The sequence below is a fragment of the Equus caballus genome, chromosome 14, assembly GCF_041296265.1.
Source record: "Equus caballus isolate H_3958 breed thoroughbred chromosome 14, TB-T2T, whole genome shotgun sequence".
NCBI lineage: Eukaryota > Metazoa > Chordata > Mammalia > Perissodactyla > Equidae > Equus > Equus caballus.
This window is the reverse complement of record NC_091697.1, coordinates 102,662,466-102,675,367: the sequence shown is the minus strand read 5'-3', so window position 1 is coordinate 102,675,367 and position 12,902 is coordinate 102,662,466. Positions and strand designations below refer to the sequence as shown.

Below are 12,902 nucleotides of genomic sequence, written 5' to 3'. Positions count from 1 at the left end.
GTATCACTGCTTCCCACATAAAAGCATCGATAGGGGAATTGTGCAGCATACTCTGCTGTTTTGGTTGACCTTTTTTTTTTTTTTTTTTTTACCTCATGAAGAAGTTCCAATTACCTCTTTTTATAGGTGTTCACGCCTTTCGGTGCCTTAGACGTCCCTAAACTTCTCTGAATCTCTTCTTCTTTATCTATGAGATCAGGAATTTAGATGAGCTGATTTTCTCTATGATTTTATGAAGTAGAAATAAATGGGGATACTATAAGCTAAAATATAATTTGACTCAGATTTCATATTTGTAATGGCAAGGATTTCTCTTTGATAGAAATTAAGATCCAATAAAAACACCTGACTTTTCTTTTTTCTTTTCCACACTTTCTCAAAACTGGCTGTTTAAAAAAAAAAAATCTCTGTGGGTCTGTAGCCATGGTTTATAACCGCTAGGGGTCAGGCTCTTCATAAACAGTTAATGCCCTCTAAAAAATCTGTGCACACTATTTTGGCTCTAGAATTGTGTTTTATTAGGTTATTTTGTGTCTCCAGCCTCAGCTAAAGGTGCTCTGTGGCATGCATTTATTTCATTACAATGAATACACTTTTGAGAATGTTGTTGGCATTCTGAAGTCTGGCATAGTTGCAGCAGGTAATCATTGGTGTGTAATGTACCCTGTATGAGCACTGTGATATCTCTGTTTCCCCCATAGTGCCATCTTATGATCCAAATTTAAATAATTGAAATGAAAAAATATCTGTCTTTTGTACTCCTTCATAGATAAGGGAATAGTTCAATCCTTACCTTTCACAGATAGATTTTTTTTTGAGGAAGATTAGCCCTGAGCTAACTTCTGCTGCCAATCCTCCTCTTTTTGCTGAGGAAGACTGGCCCTGAGCTAACATCCCTGCCCATCTTCCTCTACTTTATATGTGGGATGTCTACCCACAGGTAGATTTTTAAAATTTTCTCTTAGATGATTTCTAAGTGGCATTTTTTTTAAAAAAGGTCTTCTTTCTATAGTAAACTATTAGAAAGAATTGAATAATAGTTTTGGGCTAAGAGGGAAGTATTATAAATGGATCAAATACAATAAATGAATGAGTCACAGGAGACTGTATATCAGTGGAATCCACAGTTTCCCCCTTCTTTTAATTGGTATAAGAGCTAGAATAACTTAGTATGGAAGAGAGAAATAGATAATACATAATTCATATTCCTTTTGGGATCTAGTTCCTAATGATTCTTTTTTTCATAAAATTTTAAAAATTGTTCATAGGTGTTGAGTCGATGTTAATAAAATAATTACTAATACTGCTTTTTATATTTCAAAATAATTTTAGAAAAAATGATTTCACTTTATTAAAAAACAAGTTTCCCTAATATCTATTCTGCAAATACTCTTTTGTGGGAGAGTGTAGAATTTGGATACATGATCCAGAATAATGACATCTCGTTTTTGAAATTGTTTTACAATAAATGCTTTGTGAAGATATCCTGTTATATATAAAGTGATAGTCTTCTTAGATTAAAAGTGATTTTCCATTTCTTTGAAAGCATTATTATCATTCGCTCCTTTGTTTATTTATTTTTTTGCTTTATTTTGGGTCTAGGACAGCATGCTGATGATTGTACTGTACTGTTTTTCTGTAGTCACAAACAGGCATGCTGCTTCTCCCGTTAGTTCCCCCCCCCATCATCCATCATCCATCGGCTGTAGCCTTTGCTGATTAGGAACCAGTTTCAGCTGATTCATTGCCTCTTGAAATGCTGGCCCACGTGCTTGCTGTGTTCCTCCAGGGGACACAGGGCCGATGCAGTGACACTTTGGAGTCCCTAGAAGAATGGGCACTCTGTGGGCAGTTCCACTCCTGTCCTCAGTTGGCATCCTAAGTCTGTTCATTTTCTTTTTTGGATTGCCCCAAATTTTTATTTTGTTATCCTTTTCTCTAAGTACAACGCTAGTTACTTAATAAATCTCAAATCTAGGTTAATATAACCAAATTATTATGAATTATCTTTACTTAGGCATCTTCAAATTTGGTAGTTCTGCTAGTACTGTAATGCTGTACATATTATCTTTTCATCTAAATCATCTTTATATGTATATTTTAACAGCTTTATTGAGATATAATTCACATATCATGCAATTTACCTATTTAAAGTTTACAATTCATTGGCTTTTGGTATATTACATTATTAATTTTTAAAAATTGTGGCAAAATATATATAACAAAATTTGCCATGTTAATCATTTTTAAGTGTTCAATCCAGTGGCATTTATTACATTCACAATGTTGCATAACCATTACCACAGTCTATTTCCAGAGCTTTTTTTTCTATTTTATTTTTTATTGAGGTTAAGATGGTTTACAGCCTTGTGAAATTTCAGTTGTACATTATTATTTGTCAGTCATATTATAGGTGTATCACTTCACCCTTTGTGCCCACCCCTACCCTCCCCTTTCTCCTGGTAGCCACTAATCTGTTCTCTTTATCCACGTCTTTGTTTATATTCCACATATGAGTGGAGTCATACAGAGATTGTCTTTCTCTATCTGGCTTATTTTGCTTATCATAATACCTTCAAGGTCCATCCATGTTGTTGTGAATGGGACTATTTTATCCTTTTTTATGGCTGAGTAGTATTCCATTGTATATATATACACCGTATCTTCTTTATGCAGTCATCAGTCAATGGACACTTAGGTTTCTTCCACATCTTGGCTATTGTGAGTAATGCTGTAATGAACATGGGGTGCATGGGTCTCTCTGAATTGCTGATTTCAAGTTCTTTGGATAGATACCCAGTAATGGGATGGCTGGGTCATATGGTATTTCTATTTTTAATTTTTTGAGAAATCTCCATACTGTTTTCCATAGTGGCTGCACCAGTTTGCATTTCCACCAGCAGTGTATGAGGGTTCCTTTTTCTCCACAACCTCTCCAACGTTTGTTATTTTTTGTCTTGGTTATTTTAGCCATTCTAACAGGTGTAAGGTGGTATCTTAGTGTAGTTTTGATTTGCATTTCCCTGATGATCAGTGATAATGGGCATCTTTTCATGTGCCTATTGGCCATCCGTATATCTTCTTTGGAGAAAAGTCTGTTCACATCCCCTGCCCATTTTTTGATCAGGTTGTTTGATTTTTTGTTGTTGAATTGTGTGGGTTCTTTTTATGTCATGGAGATACTTCCAAAACTTTTTCATCACCCCAAACAGAAACTCTGCAGTCATTAAGCAATAATTTTCCATTTCCGCCTACCCCCAGCCCCTGGTAATCTCTAATCTACTTTCTGTCTCAAGGAATTTGCCTGTGCTAGATATTTCATAGAAGTGGGATCATACAATATTTTCTTTTTGTGTCTGGTGTATTTCATTTAGCATAAATTTTCAAGGTTCATCTATGCTGTAGCATGTGTCAGAATTTCATTCTTTTTTATGACTAACATTCCACTTTATATACTACATTGTGTTTATTAATCCGTTGATGGACATGGGTTGTTGTGAAAACTGCTGCTATGAATATTAGTGTACAAGGATCTATTTGAGTCTCTGCTTTCAACTCTTTTGGGTATTTACCTAGTAGTAGAAATGCTTGGTGGTCGTATGGTAATTCTATGTTTAACTTTTTGAGGAACCACCAAACTATTTTACACAGTGGCTGCACTCTTTTACATTTCTGCCAGCAACGTACAGAGGTTCTGGTTTCTCCACATCCTTGCCAATACTTGTTATTTTCCATTTTTTCTGATTATAGCCATCCTAGTAGGTATAAAGTAGTAACATGTTCCTTTTAAAATTAAACTCTGAGGCAGTTGCAAACTAAGCATTTTACTTTGTAACACAGCTACAGTCTGCTAGAGCAGTATTGCACTTATTTGGTAACTGTGTTTTTTAGTAATAAGGATAATTTGGGGCCATATTTTAATCCCTAGCAGATAAAGAAACAGATAATTATTCAGTGGCTTCTACTGCAAGTTGTTGTCTTTTAAGGGTTTAACAATGAGTGGAAATAAGCTCTTCCCCTCAAGGAACTAAATGTGTGTAGGGTATAAGACATGCAGGTAAACCCTACAAAAGCAGCAGCACGATAAACATCCTTAAAAGATGTGCAGAGTATTGGAGTTGCTCACAACAGGAAGAGCCTCAGCTCGCCCAGGCAGAAAGAGGACAGCAGTGTTTGAGATAGGCCGTGAAGGATGAGTGGGGTTTCAATAGGGTGAATCTAGACTGGTAATTCAAGAGGTTACAGTAGGGGTATCTGACCTAGATCTGTGGGCAGGAGGGTTCATAGAGGGTTTCTAGGAAATGTTTAATTGAAAAAATTAGGCCTAGAAATCCGTATGTTTTTTAAAAACTCAAAACAAGAATAAAAAACGCCACCTCATTTGTTTGTGTTTTCCTAGCTTTTAAAAAAGTTAAAGTAATTTTGGTATAACAGGGATGTTATATTAATAAAATCATGATTTCTTGAAATGGTATTCTGTAAGCTTTCTTGGAAACATATGTTTGGATTGTTTTGTGTGAAGTACCGTGGTTCTTTACTTTCCGTAGTATACAGTTTTTTTGTGTCATGCACCACCACAGTGTACACTAAGATTAAGGAAGCAGGATTTTCTTCTGCAGTTACTTGACATTCCAGTTGCTTGACACATCTTGGCTGTGATACTTCTTCAGATATTTTTAATTAAATTTTTATTAGTGTAACACATTTACATAATTCTCATTTTATCCTTAGGAAAACTCTGAGAAACAGGGCAACAGATACTCTTGTTTTATGGGAAGTAAACTTCAGATTTTGAGTGATGCACAGCCAGCCAGAAAGTCGTGGAATCAGTAGATACCAAATCTAGTGTCCTTTCTTTGATAATGCTGGAACTAAATATTTAGGTTAATGCAATTCTCATAAGTAGAAGAGATAGCAAGTATTTAAGTTGTTTAGGTTTTTTAAAAAAATTTTATTTATTTATTTATTTGGGTGAGGAAGATTGGCCCTGAGCTAACATCTGTTGCCAATCTTCCTCTTTTTACTTGAGGAAGATTGTTGCTGAGCTAACATCTATGCCAGTCCTCCTCTATTTTGTATGTGGGATGCTGCCACAGCATGGCTTGATGTGCTAGGTCTGTGCCAGGGATCCAAACCCACAAACCCCAGGCCGCTGAAGTGGAGCATGCAACTTTAACCCCTATGCCATGGGGCCTGTCCCTGTTTAGGTTTTTTTTAATTACACTATTTTGTCTTATAACTTTGTCCTCGATTTCATAAGGAATACGAGTCATCAATAGATAACACTCTGAAACATGGCAGGGAAACGATAAGCTTTTTGAGATGTTGCTCTTGTAATTAGCCTGTTGTCTTGCTGGGGTGCTGAAAGAGTCACCCTATCCCATGGAGATCATGGATGTCGTGTTTGAGCCTTGTGCACCGAGTACATGTGTAGTCTTCTCCCTCTAGGTGGCTCTCTGGGTCTGTGTAGATACAGACTGTTGAGAAATGTGTGCTGTTGCTACCTTTATTTTGCCTCTCTGCTCTTTGGGGCTATGAATTACATTTTAAGTGATTAAACTCTGAAGCCCATGAATACACAACATCAGCCACTCAATGTAATACAAATTTGAAAAAGAAAATAAAGCAAATTAGAACAAATGTTTATTTATTACATGCCCGTAAAACTTGTGGGGGGAAGGGGAAGGGAAGACAAGTGAGCGTGTAATTACAGTGCACTGTGACTGGCTCTGGTAATATTAGATTTCTGCAGTACGTTTCATTTTCTAGGATCTAATCGTATGTCCTACTCATTGTGAGGTGGATTTCTTGAACGTAGAAGTAGTAATTTATCTGTATCTTTAATTTTCCATAGAAAACTTTGTTTTGAAAAGGGAATAAAAATAACTACTTCTATACTTATGATAGTGCTGTGGTACTAGAAGAAAAGATTTTAGGGTTTACTGTTATATGTACTTGTCAGTGCTCTCTTTTTCTCTCTGACCCTTTTACACTGCAGTCCACGGTAATAAGGCATTTGCTTGCACCACTATATCAGAAGAACTTGAGGCTGTCTGGGTATTTTTATCTTTTATCCTGACACTTCTTCATTCCTTAACATGCTTCCTTATCCCTTGGCATCTGTGAAAAGGTCCCTGGTTTTTCTCATCCCTCTCCTCATCTTTCCTTCTTGTTGTGGGTATGTCTTAAATGGTGGTGTCTTAACAGGCTTCAGTACTGGACTCTGTTTTTACTTTGTGTTCTCCATGGACACCTTCACTTATGTCAGAGTTGCAGCGACCATTTATGTGCCACTGGTTTCTAAGTCCGTGTCTCCAGCCCATTCCTCTCTTGTGCTCCAAACCAAATCTTCACTCCGTGCTGTGGCAGGCCTAGAGTAGGTTTCAGTAAACATTTGTGGGATATATGAACGTTTAGAACTTAACTCAGTATCTCCTTTCCCCCTAAACCAACCTATCCTCTCTATTTTCTCTCTTCTTGAAACAGCTTGCCAGTATCCAAGCTTAACTTGAAAGTCTTTGACTCATTCTCCTATTCCTCTCTCCACATTCACGCCACGGTTACCGGTTCCTCTCCAGGTTTGGGAGGAGGACTGACTTGGGTGCACTGCCCCCATCCTCCGATCTGGCTCTCATTGCTTTCCAGTCAGGCCTCTAATGTAGACCTAATCACAATGCAGTGTAATCACAGGTTCACTTTTCTGTCTCCTCCCTCGGCCCCCCAACTTTGTAGGCGTATAATAAGTACATATTTGTGCTAATTTGCCTTGTTATTGTTTCATTCCTCACATTTGTATTAAATTGAGTGGCTGATTTACATATTAATGCACTTCATAGTTTATGCATGTTAAAACATATGCTGATAGAGTATTTTTGAACCCTACTTATCAAGATAGATCCAAGATTTGGGTGATGAATCATTATGGACAGACAGTTCCCAGAAGAGTTTTGTAAATCCTTTAGGATTTGACCATACACAGAAAGTTAAATGGTATATAGAATGGACAGCAGAAGTATCTTTAAGGACAAATAGTACTTGGTACATTAAATGATCGAATGATACCATTTGATTAAAATAAGAGTCAGTGGTGTATATGTAGCCAGTATATAAATAGATAAGGTATAATTCTCTTTGAATTGTCTAGGGTAGTAAATTAATGTATTAAAGTCAGAATATCTCTTGTTACGTTTAAACCATTGTAATGCTGTAATATCTTAACTAGGTACAGCAGAAAACATAGCTTTTTTGCATTTGATTAAGAAGTTCTTTAAATTATTTTTGGCATAGGCGTAATTGTCTCTTCTTCATTGGGCATAAAAAGGAAAAACCTGTGTAAGAAAATATTTAAATACAATATTGTATGCCGGTGTTCTTGATCTTCTGGTCCTTTTATTTCTGAGTAATGTGGAGATTAATTGAAGAGCTGCTGAAAATGAATGTGTAGATTACCATTTACCTTCTCTCACCCTTTTGTTCTCTGTAGGTACATGGACTATATCGCACAACAGGTGCTAGTTTTGAGAAGGCCCAACAAGAGTTTGCAACAGGTGTGATGTCCAACAAAACCGTCCAGACCGCAGCTGCAAATGCAGCTTCCTCTGCAGCAACTAGTGCAGCTCAGAATGCTTTCAAGGGTAACCAAATCTAGAGCATCTTGAAACAATACACCGTTACCTTTGACTGTACTTTTTTCTCCAGTTACTGTATTCTATAAATATTTTTATGTTCAAGATACACAGTACACACAGCATGTATCTTTCCTATTCACTTGTGCATGGGCTAAAACCAGAAAAACTTCTTTGTCTTATTATTTATCTAACAGTTTCTTAATATTTCCGAGCCCCTTGCAGAAAAAGATATTACATGCTAAATAAATATTCTCCATATTTTTTGGGGGATGAATGTTCAGTGAATTATTTCAGTGGTGACACACTGACATTAAGATAGTACTTATGATTCAAAATGCATTTAGTGCTAGCGGCAGTCATTCCTTCAAGAACCTTAGATTTAAGGATCACACATCGGAGCAGTAAGCAATGCTTCCTTCCTTTTTCCCTATTTATACTGAAAGCAATAGGCCATCAGAGACTTAGGGGTTTTTAATTGGCTTGCTTTTTAGCAGTTTCAGTCACAGTGAAGAGCCTGTGTGCGTTTCCTAGTAGATAATGTAAATTTTACCTTTTTATTTCTTTTTTTAGAGTAGTTGATATTTTGATATCAATCTCTGACCTTGCATGGGCACTACATTTCTTAAAAGAATTAGAATTTTGGGTTCTGCACTGCTTATGGTTGTAGGATTGGGGATGTTTATAGGATCATAGAAGTGATTTTCTGTAATAGTTTCTTTTAAATAAAAGTGTATTGGGGTGCGATGTGAGAATATAATATAATATGCAGTGCATTATCCAAAAGAAAAGGTAGATAATCGATGGAATAGAGTGTAGTGATAATACCTTTTTTTTTTAATTTTCAGTATTCATATCATAGTAAAATATTACCATATGGAAACTTTGGTATATTCTTGTGGCTACTCTTTTTAATTGAACGGAGATTGTGTTTGGCAGCTCTTTTGGAGTGTGTGTGTGTGTGTGTGTGTGTAATTTTTAACAGGGGTATTAAAGTCTAGCCTAACTCCTTGTCTGGAAAGAATATACAGTATTTAAGGGATTTTTCTTTGACCCTCTCATCTCTAGTGGCATTAAAAATAAAAGACCCTGGCATTTTACATATACTTGAATCCCTAATGCACCTCTGTCGTTCAATTTTCAAGACAGACTGAATACGTTAAAATTTTTCAGCACTAGAAAAAATAAGACATTTAACTTGTACCAACCAAGAAAATACAAAGACAGTTGAATGCATTAATTATGAATATAATCACATTAAAATTGTTACTGTGCAGCACAAGAGTTCATTCTTACAGTATGTTTGGGTTGAAACTTCGAACAATTTTTAATACTGATTAAATGACTTGGACATTTTGTAAAGTCATGATACTGTGTTTTGGAAGTCATTAGCTAACTTAAGATTGCAGAATAATAGATGGTAATATATTCAACTTGATTTTAAGTAAGGATAGTCTATTGGAGTATATTATTTGAGACTGAAAATCTTCAAAAAAAAAATCAGATGGCCATAAATGGTTAAATCACTTTCATTCTTCACCCAAATCTGGAATTAAAATGAGTTTCATGCTGGGGGTAGGATGGCGAGTTCTCACTGTTTATGAAAGAAGTTTTGCTTGATAGTAGGTTACTCGGATCCAGCCAGATGATGTTTACATTTGATTTACTTGCGACTTTTTGAAGTAATGTACTTGGAAGATATTTCTTTTATTCTGATGAAAATAGGATTTAGAGTGAATTTAAAGCTGTTTTTATGAATATTTCTGATCAGTGATAATCTTCACCTACTTTCTCAACCAAATAAGCCAGTTCAGGCTTTTCAGTCTATAATCTTATTGAAAATCTGTTTTATCAGTGTTGCTGTACTGAGTGTGGATTTTACAAGCATTCAAAAGATTAACCACAAAATACAAGAGCACTTTTGTCTGTCATTAATTTATATCTCAAGTCCATTTTTGTTTTTCTTTAAATTACGAATGAAAGATATACCATAGAGACTTTTGAAAAATACTGAGATACTGTCCTTCAAGAATAGGAATGCTTCTCTCTCTTCTGTAGAAATCCCCAAAGGTAGCATTGTTAAATAGCGAAAACTAATTCAACCAACAGAACCTTGTGATTTGTAATTGGGGAAAATGTTCTAAAATCCAGTTATTTGGGTTAATACAAGTTTATGAGAGAAAATTGTTTTTTAAAAACATAAATGTGCATTAAAATGATGGCAATGCTTACAGTTTGATAAGGTATGAGGGTTTTAAATTCGTATATTCTCTATTCTCTGAACAATAATTAGTAAGTAGTCACATTTTCACTCAGCAAAAGATTGGCATTTGTTAGTGTTTAATATTAACATTACCCAGTATCACAGTCATGAAATGGTCTTCTTATTGTAAGCATCCACATCATTTTTCAGTTTGCAATATTAAGTTGTGGCTATTTTATTTCAAACTAAAGTTTGAACACTGGAAAATCATTGCTCAGTGAGCTGTAATTTGGGACTTGGTTTATTTATCTGGGGATGTCTGTATATTTTGTCAGTGAGTAATATTGCGCTGCCATCATGGTAACTGTCATTTCTGAATACAGGCCCTCCATCTGTCCCTCTACTGTTGCATGTTCTCAGTGGTTTGGAAGTTTTATATATTTATTGTATTAACACAGAGTGTCATAAAATAAAATGCTGTTTACTGGATGTTTGTTTGTTTAATTTTAAACACTATAGTAGCACTTCAGAGGCAGAAATTGTGCTGAGGGTTTAATGTATATAGAAATTCCAGATTTGATTTTTAAAAAGTAATTTGTGTGTAATTCTGTCATGTGCTAAATAAATAACTTGTAAAAGACTTAGTTAAAAACTCTCAGCAACATAAAATGACCGATTTTTCTGTTGCATTAGGCCTTTGTAGGTAGTGAAACATGAGATTCACTCAGATTAAATATTTTGACCACTTTAAGGTCAAAATACACAGACTAGAATTAGTGAGATTCGAAATGGAAAACCTGTTTTGTGGCTCAGCTTTGTCCTTGTGGGTTAAAATGGATGCCTCTGTACTAGTGTTGTATTGGTTTGATGGAACTGTGTTCTCTTTCCTGACCTCGCCGCCTACTGCCGTTTTGTATACTGATGAAGGTACCTATTTGTGTATTGTTGGATTTTTCACTTGGTTGTCTGAAGAGGATGTAAAAATATAATCTAAAATAATGTTCATGGATGAATCTTATTTTGAGAAATACGTGTAAATTAAAATAGGGAACAGCATTTTCAATTTTCTGAGTGTATCTAAAAAATGAGTTTGGATTTTCATTTGATATATCTCCTTGTATAAATCATGTTGAGATAAAGTGTGCTTTGCATTTTAGAGGGAATTTTTGTTAAGTTTATTAATTGTTTCTGTAACTCATTTTTAGCATAATACTTTTACAGTTTTTGTTATATCTTTTTCTGGAAACACTGACATTAGCATCTAATTTTATATCTTTATTGGTAAAATCTGTTTAGACTGTTTATACACAGAATTTGTTACATTTTTGCACATACTCTCCCCTGTTAGAATTACCATGGCTGTCATACACCACTTCACTGTATCTCCTTTCATCTTTTCCTAAAGGAAAATGTTTAGAGGACTTTCATGATTCCATGTGATTAAGACCTTTAGAGATGAAATAAAAGTGGTTAATGTAAAAATAATTGAGGATCGTTAAAAATAAAAACATACCTTACTTTGATATTATTTTCAAGTATCATAGTATAAATTTATTTAGAGTAGAATAATATGTTTTGAAACAGCAGAGCTGTTTAAATACTTGTTTACTAAACTGAAGAGTTGTATCTCCATGATTATTATGGAAAGTGAAGTATTTTCACTAGAATTTTAGGGTACATTTTACAAAACACCATGCTTTCTGTATTGAAACTTTATTGTAGGGCTTTATCAAAGTATATAGAGAGCTAGAAAGAAATCTAGTTATGTATTGCTTAACAGCGCGGCTCCGTTCTGAGAACTGCGTCATTAGGTGATTTCGTCATTGTGCGAACACCACAAACCTAGATGGTATAGCCTACTACACACCTAGCTCCTAAGTTGTAAACCTTGACAGCATGTTACTGTACTGAATACCCTAGGCAATTGTAACACAGTGCTAAGTATTTGTGTATCTAAACATATCTAAACCTAGAAAAGGTACAGTAAAAATATTGCATAAAAGATTAAAAAATGGTACACCTGTATAGGGCACTTACTGTGAAGGGAGCTTGCAGGACTGCGTGTTGCTCTGGGTGAGTCAGTGGGTGAGTGGTGAGTGAATGCGAAGGCTAGGCCATCACTGCACTACTGTGGACTTTATGCACACTGTGCACTTAGGCTACATTAAATGTATACAAAATACTCTTCTTCAGTAATAGGTTAACCTTAGCTTACTTTAACTTTTTTACTTTATAAGCTTTTTAATTTTTAAAAATTTTTTGACTTTTAATAACAGCTTAAAACACAAACGTACAGCTGTACAAAAATATTTTTTATATCCTTATTCTGTAAGCTTTTTTCTATTTTTAAATTAAAATTTTTTTTTTTACTTTTTAAACTTTTTTGTTAAAAACTGATACACACACGCTTTATCCTAGGCCTCCACAGAGTCAAGATCATGAACATCACTGACTTCCACCTCCACATCATGTCCCACTGGAAGGTCTTCGGGGCAGTAACACACATGGAGCTGTCACCTCCTATGATGACAATGCCTTCTTCTGGAACACCTCCTGAAGCTCTTTTTGAGGAGGTGTCACTCTTTTCAGAAATATGTCCATGGTGCTTTGCTTGGTTTGTTTCTTTCTTCCATCACAGATTTGCTTGTAAACAGATAATGTCCCATGAACATTCCTCTCTATTAATGAAAACCATTTGTGTTGGGGTCCATGTTTTCAAACTTTTAAAGGAGCTTGTTGAGATCTGCAAAAGCATCTGCTAAACCCTTCACTGTGAATTTTCTTGGGGGTTCTTCTTTTTCTTCTCCTGCAGTTTCCTTTTCTCGTGCCTCTTCTTCAGCGACGCATTCCTGTTCCAATTCCAACAACTCCTCAGTAGTCCGTTCCTCAGGAACCACCGCTAGGAGCCCCTCAGCGTCATCCTCATCCACACCCAGGGTAGGTTGTTCGCCATCTCAACAACAGCATTGTTGATTTTTGCAACCTCCTCATCCTTGGCAAAGCCTTTGAAGTCACGGACGAACCTCTTGAGTGTCTTCTTCCATGTGCCGTTCATACACTCCTTGGTGACATCA

At 35.6% G+C, this 12,902-nt stretch overlaps 1 protein-coding gene across 1 annotated transcript in view; it reads left to right on the top strand.

Moving 5' to 3' along the window:
* Window positions 1-11,356, top strand: part of SCAMP1 (secretory carrier membrane protein 1) — an 82,389-nt gene extending 71,033 nt beyond the window's left edge. The window contains exon 9 of the mRNA XM_023618123.2: window positions 7,484-11,356. Coding sequence (XP_023473891.1) covers window positions 7,484-7,648 — 165 coding nt within the window. The 3' untranslated portion in view covers window positions 7,649-11,356. The remainder of the gene's footprint in view (window positions 1-7,483) is intronic.
* The last annotated feature ends 1,546 nt before the right edge of the window (window positions 11,357-12,902 follow it).